The sequence below is a fragment of the Salvelinus namaycush genome, chromosome 37 (assembly GCF_016432855.1).
Source record: "Salvelinus namaycush isolate Seneca chromosome 37, SaNama_1.0, whole genome shotgun sequence".
Lineage (NCBI taxonomy): Eukaryota > Metazoa > Chordata > Actinopteri > Salmoniformes > Salmonidae > Salvelinus > Salvelinus namaycush.
The window spans coordinates 23,648,635-23,673,424 of record NC_052343.1 but is presented as its reverse complement, the minus strand read 5'-3'; the positions used below and the strand labels follow the sequence as shown (position 1 = coordinate 23,673,424).

General features: G+C 45.6%; 1 protein-coding gene across 2 annotated transcripts in view; it reads right to left on the bottom strand.

Moving 5' to 3' along the window:
* Positions 1-327: 327 nt before the first annotated feature.
* aplp1 (amyloid beta (A4) precursor-like protein 1) overlaps positions 328-24,790 on the bottom strand; it is a 50,939-nt gene continuing 26,476 nt past the window's right edge. Inside the window, exons 2-17 of one of the 2 annotated variants that reach the window (XM_038976217.1) lie at positions 13,893-14,072; positions 9,931-10,060; positions 8,359-8,471; positions 7,506-7,696; positions 7,080-7,420; positions 6,120-6,247; positions 5,421-5,495; positions 5,154-5,312; positions 4,598-4,726; positions 3,904-4,003; positions 3,369-3,536; positions 3,208-3,231; positions 3,023-3,087; positions 2,566-2,631; positions 2,262-2,405; positions 328-1,492 (exon numbers count right to left, since the gene is read on the bottom strand). In XM_038976217.1, the coding sequence (XP_038832145.1) occupies positions 1,391-1,492; positions 2,262-2,405; positions 2,566-2,631; positions 3,023-3,087; positions 3,208-3,231; positions 3,369-3,536; positions 3,904-4,003; positions 4,598-4,726; positions 5,154-5,312; positions 5,421-5,495; positions 6,120-6,247; positions 7,080-7,420; positions 7,506-7,696; positions 8,359-8,471; positions 9,931-10,060; positions 13,893-14,072 (2,115 nt within the window). In that variant the 3' untranslated portion in view covers positions 328-1,390. The remainder of the gene's footprint in view (positions 1,493-2,261; positions 2,406-2,565; positions 2,632-3,022; positions 3,088-3,207; positions 3,232-3,368; positions 3,537-3,903; positions 4,004-4,597; positions 4,727-5,153; positions 5,313-5,420; positions 5,496-6,119; positions 6,248-7,079; positions 7,421-7,505; positions 7,697-8,358; positions 8,472-9,930; positions 10,061-13,892; positions 14,073-24,790) is intronic. The other variant, XM_038976218.1, reaches the window with a different exon arrangement.

Sequence of the window (24,790 nt, the reverse complement as noted above, 5' to 3'; positions counted from 1 at the left end):
GGGTTCTACTAGGGGAGTGATGCACTATCGAAGAGGAAATGGAGTCTCAACGTCTACCTAAAATACATTCAGTCAGAAGTTAATTGTGTCATCTTGTGCTGGTTTTTACAACAGTCCGTTTTCAATCAGCCATGTTAGGAAAATGTTCTCTCTCTCTGAACAGCACAAGGTATTCTTCTTTTTTGTTATTATTCCATTACACTGATGCAAATTCACTCTAGAAATGTCTATTTTGAAGTCATGTTTTTTTCTAAAGATATTTACACTGTCCATTTTAATCTGTCACATTTCCATCTTATCAAAAGCAAAGAACAGGAACAACACAAAGACGGTAGCATCATACACCAAATCTGCATGCTTTCATTAAAATAATGGACTTCTCATCACTTTGTTACAATTTTTTTAGGTAGCAGTCATTCACTTAAATGGTACATTTGGTACATTAGTTCAATTATATAGTTCACATCACATGGAATAGGCTCTGGGTGCCGGTTATGTCAGATGCCACAGACTGAAGGATGAGGTTGGGCTGAATATCAAAAGACCACCAACCCATTTTACTATGGATTGATAATATATGTTGGTGTAAGTAATACCTAAGTAACAACTAAGTTAATCAAGCTTCAATACCTCACATTCCCAACCCAACCTCCTCATCTCTGCTTCATTCATTATAACTACCCAACCTCCTCATCTCTGCTTCATTCATTATAACTGTGCCTGGCTTTGAAAGAAGATGTCCTTCATTGACTCATGGATGTGGGGTTGGCTTGGTGGTCATCATGTCAGTCATTGTAGCTTTAGATAGAGAACCAGTTTGTGTGGAGTTTTAGATCAGCTATACTATATTGTTTGTTCACATTTTACACCATTTATCTGAACTGGAAAATAATGAATCAGAGCTGTAACTCAATCCAATAAAGAATAAACAGATGACATACAGAACAAAGCAAAATGCAGTGTTCAACATTGAGTCAGTTTCTGACAAATACCAATCAATTTTATTAAGAATAAGAGGGTCAACTCAAGCCAATCCAATGGCATTCCTATCCAAGTAGACAGGAGTGAATCTCTCCAAAGGAGATGATTGTTACACTGTGGCATTAATGTCCACCCCTTTATTCTAGACCAGAAGAGTAAGAGGATGGGTCAGTTGGTAATACGTCTCTGTTACTGGTTTACATTCCAAAAACTGATGTGGGGACATGGTTAGTCAGAGGTTTGGGGTATATACCCCCTATTTGCTTGTCAAGTTACATTAAAGTGTTGGTCGTAATGATACGTCTTAATACATCATAGGGGGTGTGACTAGGACTGCCCCTAGGAGGGGAAGCAAGGAAAGGGAGCGCCTCGTGTGATTGGGCATGACCGGGAGGCCACACCCACCGCCTCAGTTCATTTGCTCAAAGAATTTGTAGGTGGGGTTTTCGTAGCCGTGGTTCTGCATCTTGTTTAGTTGGCGCTCCTCTGGGGTCAGCATGGGGTCAACCTGCTGTGAGACACGGAGGGTCAAATGTCATACTGATACAGATACAGTACAATGCTACGGTATAAGGAAGTGCTATCAGCAGGAAGTAGGAGACACTATATTGTGCTATAAGCATAAAGTGCCTCTCCTACCTGCCGCTGCAGGGAGAGACACTTTGAATACCTGCCTACGACAAGCCAACTGACATTTACTCCTGAGGTGTTGCTCTGTTGCGCCTTCTATAGCCACCATGGTTATGATTTGAACCTGCTGGTCATCTATGAACAAAAACGATCTGGCCTTAATGGCCACATGTATCTCCACCCTGGACAGCCAGAAGAGGGCTGGCCACCCCTCAGAGCCTGATTTCGTTCTATGTTTCTTCCAATAGTAGGTTTATGCTTTTTAGGGAGTATTTCCTAGCCTCTAGGCTTCTACATCTGCATAGCTTTCTCTCTGGGGTTTTAGGCTGGGCATCTGTAAAGCACTGTGACAACTGCTGATGTAAAAAAGGTTTTATAAAATACATTTGATTGATTGTGTTTAGTTTAGTGTTATTTTGCATACAGCTAAAAGCTGTACAAACAACTAATCAACAAATCGTGAGAATAATGGAACTGGAAGGGATGATGATCATGATGGATGATCAAGGAAGAAGGTTTATGGCATTGAGATCGGAGGAAGCCTTGGTCAGAGAAGTCAAAACAATATTTAAACCCACACTAATGTGCAATAAAGAGATCTACTGAAAGTATCAAAGTGTCCGGGTTCTGTTGGATTCCCTGCCTCCTACCTCCACGATGCCGTGGCTGATGGTGCCATACGGCTTCCTGCGCACCAGCAACAGACTAATCACCATCACCATGGCGATGGCCACGGCAACCACGAGCAACCCCACCATGGCCCCGCGGTTGAACGTCTCCAGGGCGTCTGGTTGCTAAGGACAGAAACAGAAGAGGGGAAGAGCGGGCACAAAGATGGGAGGATGGAGAAATTAGAGGTTGATATCATCATGGGAATGACTTACAATACCACAAGAGAGGACTGGGTCCGCTCAGCCCAGCCCATCCAGACACTTATCTAGGTAGCAGACTCACCAGTTCATCTGTCTGGATCTCAGGAGACTTGTAGACTACCTGCTTGAGCTCCACAGAGGTGTTAATCTAGAGAGTGAGAGCAAGAGTGAGAGAAAGAGAGAGAGAGGGGGTTATTTAATAGGGCATTACAGAGGAAGTACCACAGAATTAAATAGAACACATTAACTACATATCTATGGGAGTTCACTTCCTGCTGTGGGAGGATGTTATAGTAAGTGAGTAAAAATGTAGCAGTTTATCACGTGGAGGCTGCAGTGCGACACAAGCTATTTTTCCATATACACACACGAGGGGTGAGATACAAAGTGGGTAGGGATGAGGGAGAGAAGGAGAGATGATTAACATAATATCTGTCAGCGTATCTCTTGGCTGTGCTGTAAACACAAGTGCAAGTAGGATGCCATGTCTGCAAAGTGACGTGTATGTTTGCAATAAAAAAAATAGAGATGTTTCTCACTTTCTCCTCATATTCATACGTGGGGCTTCTCTCAGATGTGGCATAGTCATACTCGTCTGTAGAGGCTGAGTGCAGAGGCAGAAAACACACAGATTTAGCCATGATCAACTTCAACTTTTTCTTTCTTTGAAAATGACATTTTGGCAGACAAATATCACACTTCATGTTCTTTCCCTTCAACTCACCTTTCTTAGTGTTGGGCTGTGGGTCTTGACAGGACAGAAACAAGAGAGAGAAAAAAAAATGTTAACTACTGCTTGTATTCAAATAAATGAATTATTTCCTGAACTATTTGAAGAGGAAACATTTTGTGTGTATGCGTGCATTCATGAGTGTGTGTCCATACCAATGCGGGGTGGGTAGGGCCTGTTCTGGAAGGCTCTCTCCTCCTCCTCCTCATCATCCTTCTCCTCCTCACTCTCAGCAGGAAGCAGCTCCTCGGTGGTGCGTGTCTCAGAGAAGGAAGTGGTCATGAGCTCACTGATGTCTCCTCGCTCCGCCTTCACCAGCTCCTCTACAGGGAGAAACAAGCAGGTTTTAAACACAGGAAAGGTGTTTAGAGAAATACAATAAACTAAAGTGCTACCCAGCTTGATATACAGTAGAGTATAATGTATTTACGGTAAAACTGTTATTTACACCTTATATACACCAATCCTTTATTTTCTGAATGAGAGTTCCCTAGAGAAATGTCAAGATAATAATAACCTACTAATTAGATAATGTATATTTGGAACTTTGAATGTCTTACCAAGACATCATGATAAATGCTAGCTTATCTTTCTAAATGTCTTATGAATGAACTAAAACATGAATATTAGGACAGGGTCAGTAACCCCACATCCTGGTCTACATGGAGAGTAGAGAGGAGTGTAGCGTACGGATATCATCGTGCAGCTCCTCAGCCAAGGCAGGGACCTTGTAGAGTAATGCCAAGCTCTGGTTCATCCTCTCCTCAATCACATGGAGGTGGGTGTAGACCTGCAACCCCAAGAGATCAATGCTGGTTAGGTTCATTGCAAGACAAAGCCCCCACCGAGTCTGAAAGAGTCATGTGTTGGTTTAATGTAATGACATTTACAAGTGAAAATGAGTTTTGCTGTTAAGGATGATTATGACATCAGTTTTGATCATTTTGGTAAAGGGGCAATCTGCAGTTGCTACATGCATTTTTGGACATATAAATAAATGATATGTACCCATTGATTCTTGACAAATATAATTTATAAATGCCCCCCATGAGCTTAGTTCAACTGTGGTACCCCATTAGAACCCAACCTATAAGCTTGTTTTACTCCAATAGCCTCAAAAACATCATTGATATCATGAATGGTCAGTCACAGTATCCATAGCTATGTCTATGAACTTGAGTGGTTACATTTCTCCAGCCCGATCCCTCAGCTTTTTACCGAAACAGGGGCGGGGATATACTTTTTTATTTATTGTTTCAACAACTGATTGCCCCTTTAAGAGTTATTTCATGAGCATACATTTTTCATGAACAGCATCACTGCTTAAGGAAAATGTACAGTATCTTTTCATCCTAGTATATTCCGGTATATTTTCATTTCACACCTGGAACTTCATCTGCTCAGCCTTCTGGGGGTCGACGGCCTCAATGTGCTGGTAGTGTCTCAGAGTGTGTCTGCGGTCCTTCTGCTCTGCTGCCATGTATCGCTTCAGAGCCTGCAGCACCCGCTCTGGCTGTTGAGAGAGGAGGGATATTATAGTCAGAGAATGGAGGGGGTGGAGAAGGTGTGGAAGAAATTAACAATACACTACAGTCCACTCATACTCTCTGCCTAACAAATATACACTGAGTATACCAAACATAAGGAACACCTTCCTAATATTGAGTTGCACCCCTCCCTGTGCCCTCAGAACAGCCTCAATTCAGGGCATGGACTCTACAAGGTGTCAAAAGCGTTCCACAGGGATGCTGCCCCATGTTGACTCCAATGCTTCCCACAGTTGTGTCAAGTTGTCTGGATGTCCTTTGGGTGGTGGACCATTCTTGATACACACAGGAAATTGTTGAGCGTGAAAAACCCAGCAGCGTTGCAGTTCTGTACAGTCATGTTCTCTGCCTAAGAAAATGTAGATATCCCTGCTGCCCCTACTGTCTGCGGACCTGTGGGGGCTCTGCCTGCACGGTGGTCAGGTAGCTCTCCAAGGCCAGTCTGCGGTTGTTGTTGAGGGTGGCCACCACGCGGGCCAGGTGGGTCTCCACCAGCCTCTGTCTCTCCCCTGCCACCTGCTCCTCCAGAGTCTGCAACACAGACTGGAAATGCTGGGGGGAGAGGAGAGGGGTATCATTGTTGCGTTAATAGGTATAGGAGTGTCCGTCTCCCATCTTTTCTTCCTTCTTTAATCCCCTCTTCCTATTCCATCTTCTTACCTCATTAAGGGCTTGGCGGTCAGACTTGGGCAGGTTCTTGGATTGGTTGTCAGCCTCAGCCCATTCTTTCATGATCTGAAAAGGCAAGATGCGTTAATGTCACACACTCACACACACACACACACACACACACACACACACACACACACACACACACACACACACACACACACACACACACACACACACACACACACACACACACACACACACACACACACACACACACACACACACAGAGAGCGAGAGAGAGATTTCCGCAGACAGGAATCCACTGAGGACCATTCTGATGTTTAAAATGCTCCATATCCACCTCAATCTACAGCTACTAAGAAAGTCTGTCTGTTTACGGGTATCCACTTGGCTTGGTTCACTTGAACAGTCAATTGCATACTCCTCGCGTCCTCACCTTCTCAAAACCCATTGGATGAGAAAGCCAGCACCCCCCCCCCCCCCCCGACCTTCTCCTCCAATGGGTTTTGTGAAGGAGTTGAGGAGAGAGGACACAGAGTATTCAATAGTGATTCTCCCAATATATTAATATTGCATTAAGACCTCACTTCAGGTCCCAGAGCAATTTGCCCCCAACTGTCAACAGTGGGTTCTGTAGGAGATCACAGATATGGAAACAGCACAGCAGGCCTGGCCTCATCTTATTGGTTCATTGCCTGTCCAAACCCGCCTCCCTGCCCACCTTACCTCATTGATACGTTTCATTCGCCGCTCCTCCAGGTCCATCTTGGCACGCAGGAAGTTGGCGTGTTCACTGTCGTCCCCTGGCATCTCGAAGTAAACATCCACACCATCTGTGGGGCGAGGGGTGGGTACTGCAGAGGAGAAGGAGGAGAGGGGGATGAGGAGAGGAGGGGAATGAGACGAGGGAGAATAAAGGATGGAAAACAAAGGAGAAGAGAGAGAGAGATGGAGGTACAGGCAGTGCAGCAGAATGAAAGACGGTGAAGATGAGGGAGACAGAAAGATATCCCAATCATTGCCATTACCCAGGGAGAGAGAGAGAGCCAGACAGCCATTGATCCAGATAGTAGGGTGAACAGTCAGCATTATTGATTTGGAGACGTGTAGTGCTGTAAATACATCAGCCAGCCACTCCTATCTCCTATATCCAGCCAGACAGATAGGCATGGTGAGTGTGTGTGTGCATGCGTGTGTGTGTGTGTGTGTGTGTGTGTGTGTGTGTGTGTGTGTGTGTCCTTGCATGCATGCGTAATCATCCTTAGTCTATTACAGAGATAGCGTGAGAGAGAGAAAGTATTGGAGATGCTAACTGGGCACTACAGTTCATTCCCCAGTAAGTAAGAGTAAGTGGGAGAGTGATGTCAGCATTTACCCAGTCTTTTTACTGCCCTGTTAACCACTCTAAGGGTAGCAACTACAGTCCATTCCCTTACTGAGACTGGCCTTTAGAGAGAAAGGTCCAGACGAGACACAACACCTAGACACAACTTAATACCCCACTTCTGTAGGTAAGAATATAGACAATATGGATAAAATCCCATCTAGGGCAAAGTGGTATTTCTATAAAGCTTATGCCCATGAAATCCTCTCAGATCTAGTTGAGAGGTGGTAAGTAGGGGCTAAGAATTTTTTCTGGACAGGTCGAAGATGTAACTGTGAAATAGAAGGTAGATGGTTACTCACGGCTGTCTCCCCTGGTCTGGGGTGGGGATGTGGAGGGGTTGTGACCAGCCTGACCCTGGCCTTTCTCATAGTAGAAGGAGTCTGTGTAGTCAGAAGCCTGGTAGGGGCCAGAGTCAATGGAGTACTCATACTCCTCTGGGTCTTTCACTGCTGCTGCTTCTGCAACCTCCTGCTGCTGCTCCTCCTCTTCCTCCTCCTCATCATCCTCTACTGCCTCCTCCTCATCCTCTTCCACCACCTGCTCATTCTCTTCCACCATCTCATCGTCTTCCTCCTCCATGTCTGCCTCATCCACATCGGTGTCAGGAGAGGGGCTTGGGGTGGGTGTTGTCACTTTGACTCTGGGAATGGGGTACAAGGTCAAACATTATGATCATCATCATCACCCCCATCATCACCACAGACAGCAGGGGTAATGGGACTCACCCTGTGTTGACTTTGACCTGAGGGGTGAGGGCCTGGGGTCCTGCTGGGAGAACGTCCCCTCCCTCGGTCTCCCCCCTGCCACTGGACCCGCCCCTCCCTGGGCAGCACACATACTCCACCCCACGGAAACGTTCGCCGCACGGCAACAGCATCCCATAACTATGCAGCTCCAGACCGTCTGCTGTGCAGGCCTGAAACAGAAAGGATGAGAGAAATATGTTAAACTGGATCAAGATTGGAAAAGACCAAGGTGAACTAGAGAGAGATCAGGGGTGTATAGAAAAAGAGAGGAAATGTGAGTGTGATCAAAGGGAACTAACTAGCAGGACGAATGGAACACAACAGGGGGTAACCTCTTCCTCAGCATGATGAAGGTGAAATATAAAAACTACAACTTACATCACCTCCCTGGCCTCCAATAAACTGCCTCACCTCCCTGGCCTCCAATAAACTGCCTCACCTTCGTGGCCTCCAATAAACTGCCTCACCTTGCTGGAATATAATAACCTACCACACCTCCCTGGCCTATAATAAACTACTCTAGCTGCTCTCTCTGCTGATGCAGTATGATACGGTATGTTACACTACACCCAGCTGGGTACAGTTAGCTTCCAGCCCCAGTCTTTTACTGCAGTGCAGTCTACACTGCAGTTTAGTTATTGACTCAATTAGTCCAAGTCAAAGTTTAATGTCTCATAGAAGTCTATGCTAACTCTCTATAAAGAGTCCTAGTGGCGTTAAAACCCAATTAAAACTTAAGAAATTAATTGAAAAATGAACATGTAATATCATTTAGGCAAATTTAATTAACTGTAATATAATCTTAGTTAATATAATGTCGCTCCGCCCGCACCTCCTTGGCTATGTTGTGCCAGTAGACGTAGCTCTCACAGGCATCCATCTGCTCCTGGTGCAGGAAACGGCATCGGTCTGGAACCAACAGGGCTTCACTCACATACTCACCCACTGCAGAGCAAGAGAGAGAGGAGGGAAATGGAATGAGAGGGAGAATATTTTATATTTTAATACTTACCTTGGTTGTAACATTTTTTAATTGATAAACATCCATAAATCAGAGAGAGAGAGAGGAGAGGAGAGAGGAGAGACTTGAACTAGAAAGGTTCAGTATAATAAGATAATGCCAACTCATTACAATGCCTCTGCACTGTCTGGGCTGAGGACGAGGTGGGGAGTGGAGATTGATCCAAAACACAATGGTGTGCTGCTGCTTGCAGTTCTACTTTCAATAGCTGCAGGCAGTCAGTCAGTCAAGGACAGAAAAATGTGAAGTATGCTTCATTTCAGATTTTAATTTAAGTAATTTGATTCCATCGGTCACAATAGTGAAAATAATAACTTTTGTACTTTATAGGCTCTAGAGAAGTTAAAGTTGTATTTATTAACAAATAAGCCATATCTTATGCATTATTATGGTGTCGAGTATGATTAAAAATAAAATAACATTTTATTGGGGGCGGCAGGTAGCCTAGTGGTTAGAGCGTTGGACTAGTAACCGAAAGGTTGCAAGATCGAATCCCCGAACTCTGTTGTTGTATGTGTCGAACTGCTTTGCTTAATCTTGGCCAGGTCGCAGTTGCAAATGAGAACTTGTTCTCAACTAGCCTACCTGGTTAAATAAAGGTTAAATAAGAAAATAAAAATGGGTGTATCATTCAGGGCTAGGATATGGGTGTATCATTCAGGGCTAGGATATGGGTGTATCATTCTGGGCTAGGATATGGGTGTATCAGTACTTGATTGTATCAATATTAGGGTATTGGCATGTGGGTGTTAGGGCATGGGGAGAGAGGGATGGGGTGTTTGGGTAATTGGGTTGAGGTGTGTGGGTAAATTAGCTGTGGTATATACAGTAGATATTGGGGAAAATGTCTGTTCATTTTATTATAGGCAGAGCACTATGTTCCCATCAGTCACAATTATTTTTACATACTTTTCGATTACTATAATTTTTTTAAGCAATTTGGATTACATGTTAGGGTTACTAATGGTATAAGATGTGCATAGTGGCATGTTTGAAAAAATGTGGGGTTAAAATTCAACACAGACTGAAATACCTTTCCACCATTTTAATGGAGTGAAGCCCTTTGGTGCACCTGACAAAGCTTTGACAATGGAATCCATTCAAATGAACTATTAGACGTACTATGTCCGTTTCTATTATTACTTCCCCGAGGCTGAATTTGAACGCTACTTAAACATATCATGGAAATTACATGCTTTGTATTAAACATAATGATGACATGTTACTTATTAATATAATAAAGGTATCCTCCGATATGGGGTGGGTGATCAAAGGGAAGTTGAGCAATGTTTTGAGTGATGTTTGTGTAGGGATATGCTGAAGATTAGAAGGATGATGATGATGATGCTGAGGGTGCAGACATTGCAGACATGTGGTTCTTACCCTGGCAGCGGTAGGGCATGACGATGAAGGGGCGTGTCTGGCAGTGGCCCCAGCCCTTCTTACACCAGGCTGGGATGGTGACGGGTCTGGAGGACTCCTCCACATGGGAGATCTGTAGGGCTGGGTACATCTGGTTGGACAGATGGACAGGCAGACAGACGGTGGGAGAGACAGACAGAAAGACAGAGGGAGGGACAGATGGATGGACGATATGGACAGACAGGACAACAGAGAGGAGAGAGACAACAGGGTCAGACAAATGGAGAGGGGAAAAGGGGAGAGGAGACGTACAGTACAGACAGAGGGAGAGAGGAGGAGGGGGCAAGAGGGAGTAGGAGAGGGAGAGAGGAGGAGAGCGGATAGCACAATCAATAGGGAGAAGGTAAAAAAGGAGAGACTCATGCAACGGTCTGAAACACTTTGGCCCTAAGGGTCTATTTTCTGACTATGCACGTCGTACACTGATATTCTCGTTAAGTTGTAAAGAAAATTCCAGTCTGAAAACAAGTTGACCTATACAATCCCACTTCCAATTGTTTCAATAATCCCAATTTCACATCTGACTACTTTCAATTAAAATGTAGGGCAATGGCATAAGCACAGCCCTATAATGAGGTTTAATGGATTGAGAAATGTATTTGGCACGCTGTCTGAGAGCCGGACCCACAGACGTTGAGGAAAAAGGGAACACTTTTGTGGAAAAGCAATCACAGAAGAATAATGAGCTGGGTAATCATATTACAGCCATTTCAACTGTGTGACTGCTGTTTTCTTTACCTGCTGTGCTTCATTTAGCCACTAGGTGGTGCATGATGTCCTTTTATAAAAACAGGCTCCTTGCTCTTGTTGGGGAGGGGGAGCAGCGAGTCTCAAATCAAACCAAGGCTGTGGCTAGGCCTGTCATGCCATTGATATGCCTTAAGTTTGGCATGCAGGAGACTTTCAGGAATTAGGGGGATAAACGTGGCAGGAGGAAGATCGATGAATGGTAGTATTAATATTCAGGAAATATCAATAAATATTTTCTCCTGACCACCATCACTCCACTATATATATATACACGGAAATACACTGCTCAAAAAAATAAAGGGAACACTTAAACAACACAATGTAACTCCAAGTCAATCACACTTCTGTGAAATCAAACTGTCCACTTAGGAAGCAACACTGATTGACAATAAATTTCACATGCTGTTGTGCAAATGGAATAGACAAAAGGTGGAAATTATAGGCAATTAGCAAGACACCCCCAATAAAGGAGTAATTCTGCAGGTGGTGACCACAGACCACTTCTCATTCCTATGCTTCCTGGCTGATGTTTTGGTCACTTTTGAATGCTGGCGGTGCTCTCACTCTAGTGGTAGCATGAGACGGAGTCTACAACCCACACAAGTGGCTCAGGTAGTGCAGCTCATCCAGGATGGCACATCAATGCGAGCTGTGGCAAGAAGGTTTGCTGTGTCTGTCAGCGTAGTAACCAGAGCATGGAGGCGCTACCAGGAGACAGGCCAGTACATCAGGAGATGTGGAGGAGGCCGTAGGAGGGCAACAACCCAGCAGCAGGACCGCTACCTCCGCTTTTGAGCAGGAGGAGCACTGCCAGAGCCCTGCAAAATGACCTCCAGCAGGCCACAAATGTGCATGTGTCAGCATATGATCTCACAAGGGCTCTGAGGATCTCATCTCGGTACCTAATGGCAGTCAGGCTACCTCTGGCGAGCACATGGAGGGCTGTGCGGCCCCACAAAGAAATGCCACCCCACACCATGACTGACCCACCGCCAAACCGGTGATGCTGGAGGATGTTGCAGGCAGCAGAACGTTCTCCACGGCGTCTCCAGACTCTGTCACGTCTGTCACATGTGCTCAGTGTGAACCTGCTTTCATCTGTGAAGAGCACAGGGCGCCAGTGGCGAATTTGCCAATCTTGGTGTTCTCTGGCAAATGCCAAACGTCCTGCACGGTGTTGGGCTGTAAGCACAACCCCCACCTGTGGACGTCGGGCCCTCATACCACCCTCACGGAGTCTGTTTCTGACCGTTTGAGCAGACACATGCACATTTGTGGCCTGCTGGAGGTCATTTTGCAGGGCTCTGGCAGTGCTCTTCCTGCTCAAAGGCGGAGGTAGCGGTCCTGCTGCTGGGTCGTTGCCCTCCTACGGCCTCCTCCACGTCTCCTGATGTACTGGCCTGTCTCCTGGTAGCGCCTCCATGCTCTGGTTACTACGCTGACAGACACAGCAAACCTTCTTGCCACAGCTCGCATTGATGTGCCATCCTGGATGAGCTGCACTACCTGAGCCACTTGTGTGGGTTGTAGACTCCGTCTCATGCTACCACTAGAGTGAGAGCACCGCCAGCATTCAAAAGTGACCAAAACATCAGCCAGGAAGCATAGGAACTGAGAAGTGGTCTGTGGTCACCACCTGCAGAATCACTCCTTTATTGGGGGTGTCTTGCTAATTGCCTATAATTTCCACCTTTTGTCTATTCCATTTGCACAACAGCATGTGAAATTTATTGTCAATCAGTGTTGCTTCCTAAGTGGACAGTTTGATTTCACAGAAGTGTGATTGACTTGGAGTTACATTGTGTTGTTTAAGTGTTCCCTTTATTTTTTTGAGCAGTGTATATAGATTTGATAGGACAAGACAAACCAAGTGAGACAGATTGGGAGATTAGGTTGGTTACTCCTGCTCCTATTCATAATGTTGTGTCAGGTATCTATACCAGTCTGTCCACCCATTTACAGTGCATTCAGAAAGTATTCACACCCCTTGACTTTTTCCACATGTTGTTTTTACAGCCTGAATTTAAAATGGATAAAATGTAGATTTATTTGTCACTGGCCTACACACAATACCCCATAATGTCAAAGTGGAATGATGTTTTTAAATGTTTACAAATCAATTTAAAATTAGAAGCTGAAATGTCTCAAGTCAATAAGTATTCAAACCCTTTGTTATGACAAGCCTAAATGAGTTCAGGAGTAAACATGTGTTTAACAAGTCACATAATAAGTTGCATGGACTCACTCCGTGTGCAATAGTGTTAAACATGATTTTTTAATGACTACCTCATCTCTGTACCCCACACACACAAATATCTGTAACGTCCTTCAGTCAAGCACTGAATTTCAAACACAGATTCAACCACAAAGACCAGAGATGTTTTCCAATGCCTCGCAAATAAGGGCACCAATTGGTAGATGGGTAAAAAAAAATATATCCCTTTGAGCATGGTGAAGTTATTAATTACACTTTGGATGGTGTATCAATACACCCAGTCACTATAAAGATACAGGTGTCCTTGCTAACTTAGTTGCCGGAGAGGAGAGAAACCGCTCAGGAATTTCACCATGAGGCCAATGGTGGCTTTAAAAGAGTTTAATGGCTATGGTAGGATAAAACTGCTCAACAACATTGTAGTTACCGTATGCCACATTACTAAACTAATTGACAGACTGAAAAGAAAGAAGTCTGTACAGAAGAAAAATATTCCAAAACATGCATTTTGTTTGCAACAAGGCACGAAAGTAAAACTGCAAAAAATGTGGCAAAGCAATTACATTTTTGTTCTGAATACAAAGTGCTATGTTTGAGGCAAATCCAACACAACACATTACTGAGTACCACTCTCCATATGTTCAAGCATAGTTGTGACTGCATCATGTTATGGGTATGCTTGTAATCGTTTGCAAAAACATGTTTTTACTTTGTCATTATTGTGTAGAATTTATTTTTTACTCCATATTGAATTCAGTCTGTAACAATAAGTCAAGGGTTATGAATACTTTCTGAAGGCCCTGAATCTACCACTATCTTTATATCCATAAACCTATCTAAAGTATCTGCTCTCTAGTATGCTATTGCAGCAGCATTGGAGATGAGCTGAGCATTACAGTGCAGTAACAGTGCAGTATGAGGTCGATCTCATAACCATAGCAGTGTTGTTGGCTCCTACCTCTTGGCAGTAGGACAGGATCTGGTTGGGCTCTGTGAAGCAGCCCTGGCGGCCCTGAGGGTCAGGCTCCCATTGGCCAGTCTCAGGGTTCATGTGCAGCAGCTGACGCCCACAGAACATGGCAATCTGCGGCTCGGCCACCAGGGGCCCCGGTCCATTCACCTCAGCCATGGCCAAGGCCTAGAGAGAGGGAGGTAGACAGGGAGAGGAGAGGGGGTGAGATGTGGTAGAAAGAGAAGAGAGAAGTTGAGAAATAGAAAGAGTAATAGATGGAAGGAGAGAGGGAGTAAGGTAGAAAGGTGGAGGGAGAAAAATACTTTGTTAATGTTGTCCTGAGAGAGAGTGAAATATTTACTGTTAATTTGTATTGTTTATTATCTACTTCACATGCTTTGGCAATGTTAACATATGCTTCCCATGCCAATAAAGCCCTTGAATTGAATTGTGTGAGAGAGAAGAGTTGTCAATACAAACAAAGTGGTTGGATAATATCGAGTTTGAGAATGAAGGACAGGACCTTAGATTAGTCTAAATGTACCAGCTGATACAGTCTCTCTGATCTATCTCCCAACACAGACAATGGCTTAGCTGCAGAGAGAGAGAGAGAGTGTGTGTGTCTGTGTGTATACATCGTTGCATCCATTCTGCGTGTGTGTGCATGCATATATATATATATACACACAGTTGAAGTCGGAAGTTTACATACACCTTATTTAAACTCAGTTTTTTACAATTCCTGACATTTAATCCTAGTAAAATTCTCTGTCTTAGGTCAGTTAGGATCACCACTTTATTTTAAGAATGTCAAATGTCAGAATAATAGTAGAGAAAATTCTTTCTTTCAGCTTTTATTTCTTTCATCACATTCCCAGTGGGTCAGAAGTTCACATACACTCAATTAGTATTCGGTAGCATTGCCTTTAAATTCTTTAACTTGGGTCAAACGTTTTGGGTATCCTTCCACAAGCTTCCCACAATAAGTTGGGTGAATTTTGGCCCATTCCGCCTGACAGAGCTGGTGTAACTGAGTCAGGTTTGTAGGCCTCCTTGCTCGAACACGCTTTTTCAGTTCTGCCCACACATTTTCTATGGGATTGAGGTCAAGGCTTTGTGATGGCCACTCCAATACCTTGACTTTGTTGTCCTTAATCCATTTTGCCACAACTTTGGAAGTATGCTTGGGGTCATTGTCCATATTGAGACACATCTGGGACAAAGCTTTAACTTCCTGACTGATGTCTTGAGATGTTGCTTCAATATATCCACATACTTTTCCTCCCTCATGATGCAATCTATTTTGTGAAGTGCACCAGTCCCTCCTGCAGCAAAGCACCCCCACAACATGATGCTGCCACCCCCGTGCTTCACGGTTGGGATGGTGTTCTTCGGCTTGCAAGCCTCACCCTTTTTCCTGCAAAAATAACAATGGTCATTATGGCCAAACAGTTCTATTTTTGTTTAATCAGACCAGAGGATATTTCTCCAAAAAGTACGATCTTCGTCCCCATGTGCAGTTGCAAACCGCAGTCTGGCTTTTTTAATGGCGATTTTGGAGCAGTGGCTTCTTCCTTGCGGAGCGGCCTTTCAGGTTATGCCGATATAGGACTAATTTTACTGTGGATATAGATACTTTTGTACCCGTTTCCTCCAGCATCTTCACAAGGTCCTTTGCTGTTGTTCTGGGATTGATTTGCACATTTCGCACCAAAGTACGTTCATCTCTAGGAGACAGAACGCGTCTCCTTCCTGAGCGGTATGACGGCTGCGTGGTCCCATGGTGTTTATACTTGCGTACTATTGTTCGTACAGATGAACGTGGTACCTTCAGGCGTTTGGAAATTGCTCCTAAGGATGAACCAGACTTGTGGAGGTCTACAATTTTTTTTCTGAGGTCTTGGCTGATTTCTTTTGATTTTCCCATGATGTCAAGCAAAGAGGCACTGAGTTTGAAGGTAGGCCTTGAAATACATCCACAGGTACACCTCCAATTGACTCAGGCTAATTGACATAATTTATCAGAAGCTTCTAAAGCCATGACGTCATTTTCTGGAATTTTCCAAGCTGTTTAAAAGGCACAGTCAACTTAGTGTATGTAAACTTCTGACTCACTGGAATTGTGATACAGTGAAATAATGTCTGTAAACAATTTTTGGAAAAATGACTTGTGTCAAGCACAAAGTAGATGTCCTAACCGACTTGCCAAAACTATAGTTTGTTCACAAGAAATTTGTGGAGTGGTTGAAAAACAAGTTTTAAATGACTCCAACCTAACTCTATGTAAACTTCCCACTTCAACTGTATGTATGTATGTATGTATGTATGTATGTATGTATGTATGTATGTATGTATGTATGTATGTATGTACGTACAGTGGGGAGAACAAGTATTTGATAAACTGCCCGATTTTGCAGGTTTTCCTACTTCCAAAGCATGTAGAGGTCTGTCATTTTATCATAGGTACACTTCAACTGTGAGAGACGGAATCTAAAACAAAAATCCAGAAAATCACATTATATGATTTTTAAGTAATTAATTTGCATTTTATTGCATGACATAAGTATTTGATACATCAGAAAAGCAGAACTTAATATTTGGTACAGAAACCTTTGTTTGCAATTGCAGAGATCATACGTTTCCTGTAGTTCTTGACCAGGTTTGCACACACTGCAGCAGGGATTTTGGCCCACTCCTCCATACAGACCTTCTCCAGATCCTTCAGGTTTCGGGGCTGTTGCTGGGCAATACGGACTTTCAGCTCCCTCCAAAGATTTTCTATTGGGTTCAGGTCTGGAGACTGGCTAGGCCACTCCAGGACCTTGAGATGCTTCTTACGGAGCCACTCCTTAGTTGCCCTGGCTGTGTGTTTCGGGTCGTTGTCATGCTGGAAGACCCAGCCACGACCCATCTTCAATGCTCTTACTGAGGGAAGGAGGTTGTTGGCCAAGATCTCGCGATACATGGCCCCATCCATCCTCCCCTCAATACGGTGCAGTCGTCCTGTCCCCTTTGCAGAAAAGCATCCCCAAAGAATGATGTTTCCACCTCCACGCTTCACGGTTGGGATTGTGTTCTTGGGGTTGTACTCATTCTTCTTCTTCCTCCAAACACGGCGAGTGGAGTTAAGACCAAAAATCTCTATTTTTATCTCATCAGACCACATGACCTTCTCCCATTCCGCCTCTGGATCATCCAGATGGTCATTGGCATTCTTCAGACGGGCCTGGACATGCGCTGGCTTGAGCAGGGGGACCTTGCGTGCGCTGCAGGATTTTAATCCATGACGGCGTAGTGTGTTACTAATGATTTTCTTTGAGACTGTGGTCCCAGCTCTCTTCAGGTCATTGACCAGGTCCTGCCGTGTAGTTCTGGGCTGATCCCTCACCTTCCTCATGATCATTGATGCCCCACGAGGTGAGATCTTGCATGGAGCCCCAGACCGAGGGTGATTGACCGTCATCTTGAATTTCTTCCATTTTCTAATAATTGCGCCAACAGTTGTTGCCTTCTCACCAAGCTGCTTGCCTATTGTCCTGTAGCCCATCCCAGCCTTGTGCAGGTCTACAATTTTAGCCCTGATGTCCTTACACAGCTCTCTGGTCTTGGCCATTGTGGAGAGGTTGGAGTCTGTTTGATTGAGTGTGTGGACAGGTGTCTTTTATACAGGTAACGAGTTCAAACAGGTGCAGTTAATACAGGTAATGAGTGAAGAACAGGAGGGCTTCTTAAAGAAAAACTAATAGGTCTGTGAGAGCCGGAATTCTTACTGGTTGGTAGGTGATCAAATACTTGTCATGCAATAAAATGCAAATGAATTGCTTAAAAATCATACAATGTGATTTTCTGGATTTTTGTTTTAGATTCCGTCTCTCACAGTTGAAGTGTACCTATGATAAAAATTACAGACCTCTACATGCTTTGTAAGTAGGAAAACCTGCAAAATCGGCAGTGTATCAAATACTTGTTCTCCCCACTGTATGTATGTATGTATGTATGTATGTATGTATGTATGTATGTATGTATGTATGTATGTATGTATGTATGTATGTGAGAGGAGAGAGAGAGAAATGGACTTTCACGCTAATGCATATACCATTTCGTCTCACACACTGTAGCTACAGCGATAGAGAGTATTGGCAGAGACAAAGATCAAAAAAGATTTATATCAGATAATGCATTGAGTGACACCCAAAGCCGATGAAAAGTCTGACTTATCGACTGAAACTACGCCCTGGTTTTGTTAGCAATGTTAAGAGTTGAGAATATAAAGATAGGGTGGATAAATAGGAAATGTACAACAACTATATACTGTAAAGCCTGCTCCCATCTGCCCCTCTTATCCTCTTTCTACCATCCCTCTATTCTCTCAATCTCTGCCCTACTGTTTCTCTCCCTCTCTTTCTGCCTCTTCCTCCCCCCACCCTTCCCCCTCCTTCCTACCCACCCTCTCTCAACAGCCTGCTAGGATGTTGTTATTGATCATGGGATCCGTTCCCTCTGCCTGCAGCCTGGGGGTCGGGCCCAGGGGAGGCACCGTTGAGGAACAAACACCAGCCGGCCCCAGCCCCGCTGCTCCCAGTCAGGTGTTAATACAAGCTCATTGACAGCCGGGCCACTTCAAGTACATTAACACACAGGAGAGGGAGGGAGGAGGGGTGAGAGTAGGAGAGGAAAGGAGGAGAGTAGAGGAGGGAGGGGAGACAATGATGTACACACTGCAGAAGATAATCTCCGCAGATGTAGAGACCAAACATGCTCGTTTTGTAACACAAGCTGAGTATTATGACGTCAATGCCTCACTAGGATTATTTTAGAAAGGGACATAGAGGGATGGAGTTATCAGGTGTTGTGTTCACACGTACAGTATATATAGCACAGAGATATGACTCCTCTTTGGTGCAGAAAAAGTAGGGTAATATTTCAAAGACATGCTTGAACATCTACCTAACAAATCATTTAGCTTAGTCTTGCCATTCTTCTGGCTTAACAGCCAAGAGTCACTTATGAAAACTGATATGACAGAAAGTTCAAACAATATCCCTATCCACACTGAAACTGGCAAATGGCAACCCAGAACCCATTCAACCCGTCTTATGACTGGCCCACCTGCTTTAATCTCCATAGACAGACAGATGGACTGACAGGCAAGAAGAGCAACACTCAGCCTATTAGCATCAAGATGCCCAGGGGTAAAGGGGGAGAGGAGAAGAGAGAGAGAGGAAAGCAGGACGAGTGAAATCTGATCAAAGGGAAGCTCTGCCTCAGCCGACTGCTGCTAAAGTGTTTGAAGTTCTAATTAAAATTTATATCGGAAATAAATATATACAAAACCCATGAATAAATATACAATAAATATAATAAGGACCGTAGGAGTCTGAGCATTAGAGCCCCACTAGATATGAATGGAAACTATGATAATGAGTTCATTGGATTATAATTAAAGCTGTATGGATGTGGCTGAGGGAGGCCTCGAGGAATGGGGTTTGGAGCTCCAGAATGGTGCAGAGACACCCAATTTATTTGGAGTTCAGCGATAATTAACAAAGCACAGATCTAAGGTTAAAGTCTCCATGAGTGACTACTGGTACTGTATGGGACTTTATTAATTCAAGTCTCTATGACTACTGGTACTGTACATGGCTTTAATAATTAAAGTCTCTATTACTACTGGTACTGTAGTGACTTTAATAATTAAAGTCTCTATGACTACTGGTACTGTAGTGACTTTAATAATTAAAGTCTCTATGACTACTGGTACTGTAGTGACTTTAATAATTAAAGTCTCTATGACTACTGGTACTGTAGTGACTTTAATAATTAAAGTCTCTATGACTACTGGTACTGTAGTGACTTTAATAATTAAAGTCTCTATGACTACTGGTACTGTAGTGACTTTAATAATTAAAGTCTCTATGACTACTGGTACTGTAGTGACTTTATTCATTCAAGTCGTTATGACTACTGGTACTAGAGTGGAGACTAGAGTGGTGCTAACGGATGTTGATTTCTGCTGAACTGGCAGCTTTCTGGGAGCACGTTATTGATGTGTGTTGAGGAATGTGTGTGTGTGTGAGAATAAAAGCGCCTGCTTAAGCTACACACAGCCCACACTGACAAGCCACTGTGCCTGCTGAGGTAGTGGTTAAATAGATATGTCTCGTACTCAGGGAAGGTCAACGCCACAAAAAAATATTCTGTATATTTGAGAAGACGACCTGACAGCTCTGCTGTGCTCCAGCCTTCATCCTGCACTCTCCACTCCTGCACTCTCCACTCCTGCACTCTCCACTCCTGCACTCTCCACTCCTGCACTCTCCACTCCTGCACTCTCCACTCCTGCACTCTCCACTCCTGCACTCTCCACTCCTGCACTCTCCACTCCTGCACTCTCCACTCCTGCACTCCTGCAGAAAATCAATGATGTACGTCTGCAACTGGATCGCCATGCTCTCTCCGATCAATAGGAGCCCATTTGGAGCCAGAGGGCCCGACCTCCAGCGTGGAGAGGATGCTCCGCAGCACCTCAGCCAATCCCAGCTCTCCCTGATTCACCACCAGATTAGATGGGCCTGCCGTGAAAACAAATCCTAATCACAAACACTGCCTGCATTCCCTCAATGAGCCCTGGATTTGTTTATACATTGTTCCATCTCCTCCTAATCCTCTCCTCCTCTCGCTCTCTCCTCTTCAAAGTTACCATGTCCTGCTAGCAGTTATGGACATGCTGTCTTTGACCCACTTTGGGAATAATCACTCTGCATTTCACCATCTCACCACCATGACAACCAACACACAAGGACAGACATCACACCCTCCCACTCCTCCGTGGTGTGACTGCCACCCTACCACACCCTCCCACTCCTCCGTGGTGTGACTGCCACCCTCCCACTCCTCCGTGGTGTGACTGCCACCCTCCCACTCCTCCGTGGTGTGACTGCCACCCTCCCACTCCTCCGTGGTGTGACTGCCACCCTCCCACTCCTCCGTGGTGTGACTGCCACCCTCCCACTCCTCCGTGGTGTGACTGCCACCCTCCCACTCCTCCGTGGTGTGACTGCCACCCTCCCACTCCTCCGTGGTGTGACTGCCACCCTCCCACTCCTCCGTGGTGTGACTGCCACCCTCCCACTCCTCCGTGGTGTGACTGCCACCCTCCCACTCCTCCGTGGTGTGACTGCCACCCTCCCACTCCTCCGTGGTGTGACTGCCACCCTCCCACTCCTCCGTGGTGTGACTGCCACCCTCCCACTCCTCCGTGGTGTGACTGCCACCCTCCCACTCCTCCGTGGTGTGACTGCCACCCTCCCACTCCTCCGTGGTGTGACTGCCACCCTCCCACTCCTCCGTGGTGTGACTGCCACCCTCCCACTCCTCCGTGGTGTGACTGCCACCCTCCCACTCCTCCGTGGTGTGACTGCCACCCTCCCACTCCTCCGTGGTGTGACTGCCACCCTCCCACTCCTCCGTGGTGTGACTGCCACCCTACCACACCCTCCCACTCCTCTGTGGTGTGACTGCCACCCTACCACACCCTCCCACTCCTCCGTGGTGTGACTGCCACCCTACCACACCCTCCCACTCCTCTGTGGTGTGACTGCCACCCTACCACACCCTCCCACTCCTCCGTGGTGTGACTGCCACCCTACCACACCCTCCCACTCCTCTGTGGTGTGACTGCCACCCTACCACACCCTCCCACTCCTCCGTGGTGTGACTGCCACCCTACCACACCCTCCCACTCCTCTGTGGTGTGACTGCCACCCTACCACACCCTCCCACTCCTCCGTGGTGTGACTGCCACCCTACCACGCAGTGTCTCAGCATGGCGCTGACTGGGAAAGTCACAGGTCTGATGGCACCACTGCAGGCTATGATAGTCCAAGTTGAAATGTTTCAATCAGAGCTTCAGTTCAGTAAGTAAAAGCCCTGGCATATTTGCATTATAGTCATTTTCAAACTCACAACTCAAATTCTGAATTACATCAAGGCTGCCTAGCTTTATAAAAAGGTACAGTATCTCTGTGTGTCATTCATAATTGCATGAAATCAATCTATTTCAATAGAGAGACCCAGGAGAGACGTAAACTCTCCCACCCAACACAGACTCATTAAAGAAGCCTCGTCTCTCAGTTGTCAGTGAATCAGACAGGCTGACTAACACTGTTGTTTACAGAAGGTATGGTACAGTTACATGCGTGTGAACAGGAACTAGCTGCCGTCACTCTGTCATTTACTTATGACAATTGTTTAGCACGCCTGTTCTACAGTCACCCGGGGCCTGTTCAATCTGGTGGGTTGCAGATAGAAATGTACTGCATAGACCTGGCATGACAGTTTATTACACATAACATAACGTTATATCTATTCTATACAATACACCTCTATCTGGAACATTTTGAACATCAACATCCTAACCGTTTAGAACCCATCTCCTGACAGGGACCTATTTGGCTGTGATTGGTTGGTCAGACAAGACAGCATGCCCTCTACTAATTGGTCTAAATTACTTTTTGGAGGAAGTACCAACAGCCTGAATGAAAGGTGCTGGTGTGGTCTTGGCGCTTGCCTTGGCACACTAGGGGAATCTGCAAGCCAGTCACTACTCTTGTTTAAATGGTCAAATCAAACAAACAGTCAAGCGTAGCCCCCACCTAAACAAGGCAGTCAACTGAGAAGACGCTCTTGCTAAAGGGTAGCAGGAATAGAGCGCAAGATCAAACATTTCTAGGTGTAATTTATTTTTCAATATATTCAGTAGACTTAATATTTGTCCTAATGGAATTGGTCTCACACAAAAAGTATGTTGTGTCAGTTTTTGACTCCTCTTAACTATCTCTCTAATTGTCTCTTCGTTCTCTGCTCAGTAGAAAACCCTGACTGGGTTCCTCTGCCTGCCAGAACGGGGGCTTTTCATTCTATTTCTTAGTCAATTAGGCTTAAGACCACTAAGACCTCTCTGCTGTGACCACAGTGGCGTGAGCCTCTCAGACAGTCACCCCGGCCGGCCGGCTGGCTGACTGGTCTGGTCGGCTGGCTGAGACGTCCTGATCCACACTGTTTCACAATAACACTTCCCAATCTGTTAACAATTACCCAGCTCCTCCACGGAGAGAGAGATGAGAGGTGGAGGCTGGAGAGCTGCTCTGTTCTGTACTTTCCCCCCTGGGCCAACCTTAATTGGACAGTAAAGGCCTGGATGTCTCCCAGAGATGTACAGTGTGAGCTGAGGTGTGTCTGTGTGTGAGAGAGAGAGGAGGGGTGTGTGTGGTGCCCCATCCCCACCCTTCTCCCTCCACCTCCTTCAAGGCCCTCTCTCTCGCTCTCCCCCATGTCACACCTTCGTGCTGAGGGAGCTAAACACAGTGGACAGGAGAGCTCCCTGACTCCACCACTGCACAGAGGAAAAGAGCCAGAGCCCACCTCATCATTAATAATTGCCTGTTGACACAAGCCCAGAGACATCGATTGCCTTTTCCTGGTTCCTTCCCGCTCTCTTGCTCCTTATTCTCCGTTGATATTTCCCTCTCTTTTTCTCCATCATCCACTAGCTAGGGATGGATGGACTCTACTCTTTTCATGAACAGTACTCCCTAGTCCCCATGTTCCCTATTCTCCAAGGAAGAAAACATCACAAGGAGGTATTGAGTACTCTGACACAAAGAGCACAAAGGGCAGAGGGAAGCACAGCAGTCTGGGGATCTGATGAGTGATAGCATGAAGAGAGAGAGACAGTCATCCTTATTTCTCAGATGCACCTCTGATAGGAGGTAGTTAAGCTGCAATGCAGATGCGATAAGCAGATGCATGCATGTGTGTAACTGAGTACAGGGGGATAAAATAAAGAGACCAAACAAAATCCATAATCTTGCCCATAAATATCTTTGTCAGCTGGTTTTAGCTCGTGCCAGGCCAGGGCCGCCATCAAATGTACATATTCCTCTGGCATCACCACAGCCCACCCCCTTGTCTAATTAAATATGCAGCACCTGTTCCCCCTGCCTGCCTTTTGTTGCAGGATGACTTCATCCTCTGTAATGATGAAACCTCACAGCCCTACATGGCAAGGCCAGGCAGCGGAGGGGGAGGAGCCACTCCATCATCTGTCAACCCCTTTAATCCATCAGATGGCCCTGCCATAAATGTTAGCTGAGCTGCACGTCTGACACCGACTCATCTGGCTCATCACTTCCTGTGTGTGGGGAGGAGTCCAAGCCTAATGACGTGGTTTTCTTCCCTGTAGTGGTTAAGGTTAGGACTTGGGGAGGGTCAGCTGATCCTAGATCTGTAGCTAAGGGCTGTGTGTTGAGAGGATCATGTTAAGTCTATGTTCCGACTGGTGTACTGATGTTGATGGATGTTTAGTGGGGTCGGGTGCTGAACCGGAGACATGGGACCTCTGAGGGGTTAATCCCCTGGCAGTAGGGATCTGGGTTATTTCACCTGCTTATTTACAACCCTCCTCCCTGAGGGCTGGCTGGCCGGCTGCCACCGCAAGGGCGAGGCACACACACCGCACACACAGACAAGCACATACACTGGGATAAACACCGTACACAAATGTACTCACACACACACAGATTCAAACACATTAATGCACATGAACAGATGCACAGAAATGCATGCACGCACGTACACACACGCTGATACGCACACTTACAAACACACACACACAGCCAGAAGCCTTGCTGCGCCGGTCTCTGTGGTCCTCTGCAGCACAGATGGTCAGAGAGTGTGTGGCTCACCTCCCTCCCTTCCCTCTACTCTCTGTCCTCTCTCATCCTTCCTTCCCACCCACCCACCTTACCTCTGCTCTCTGCAACCTCCCTCTCAATCCCCCCTCCACTCTGTCCTATCCTTCCCTCCTAGACTATCCCGCTCACATTCCCTTTGATCTCGGTTCT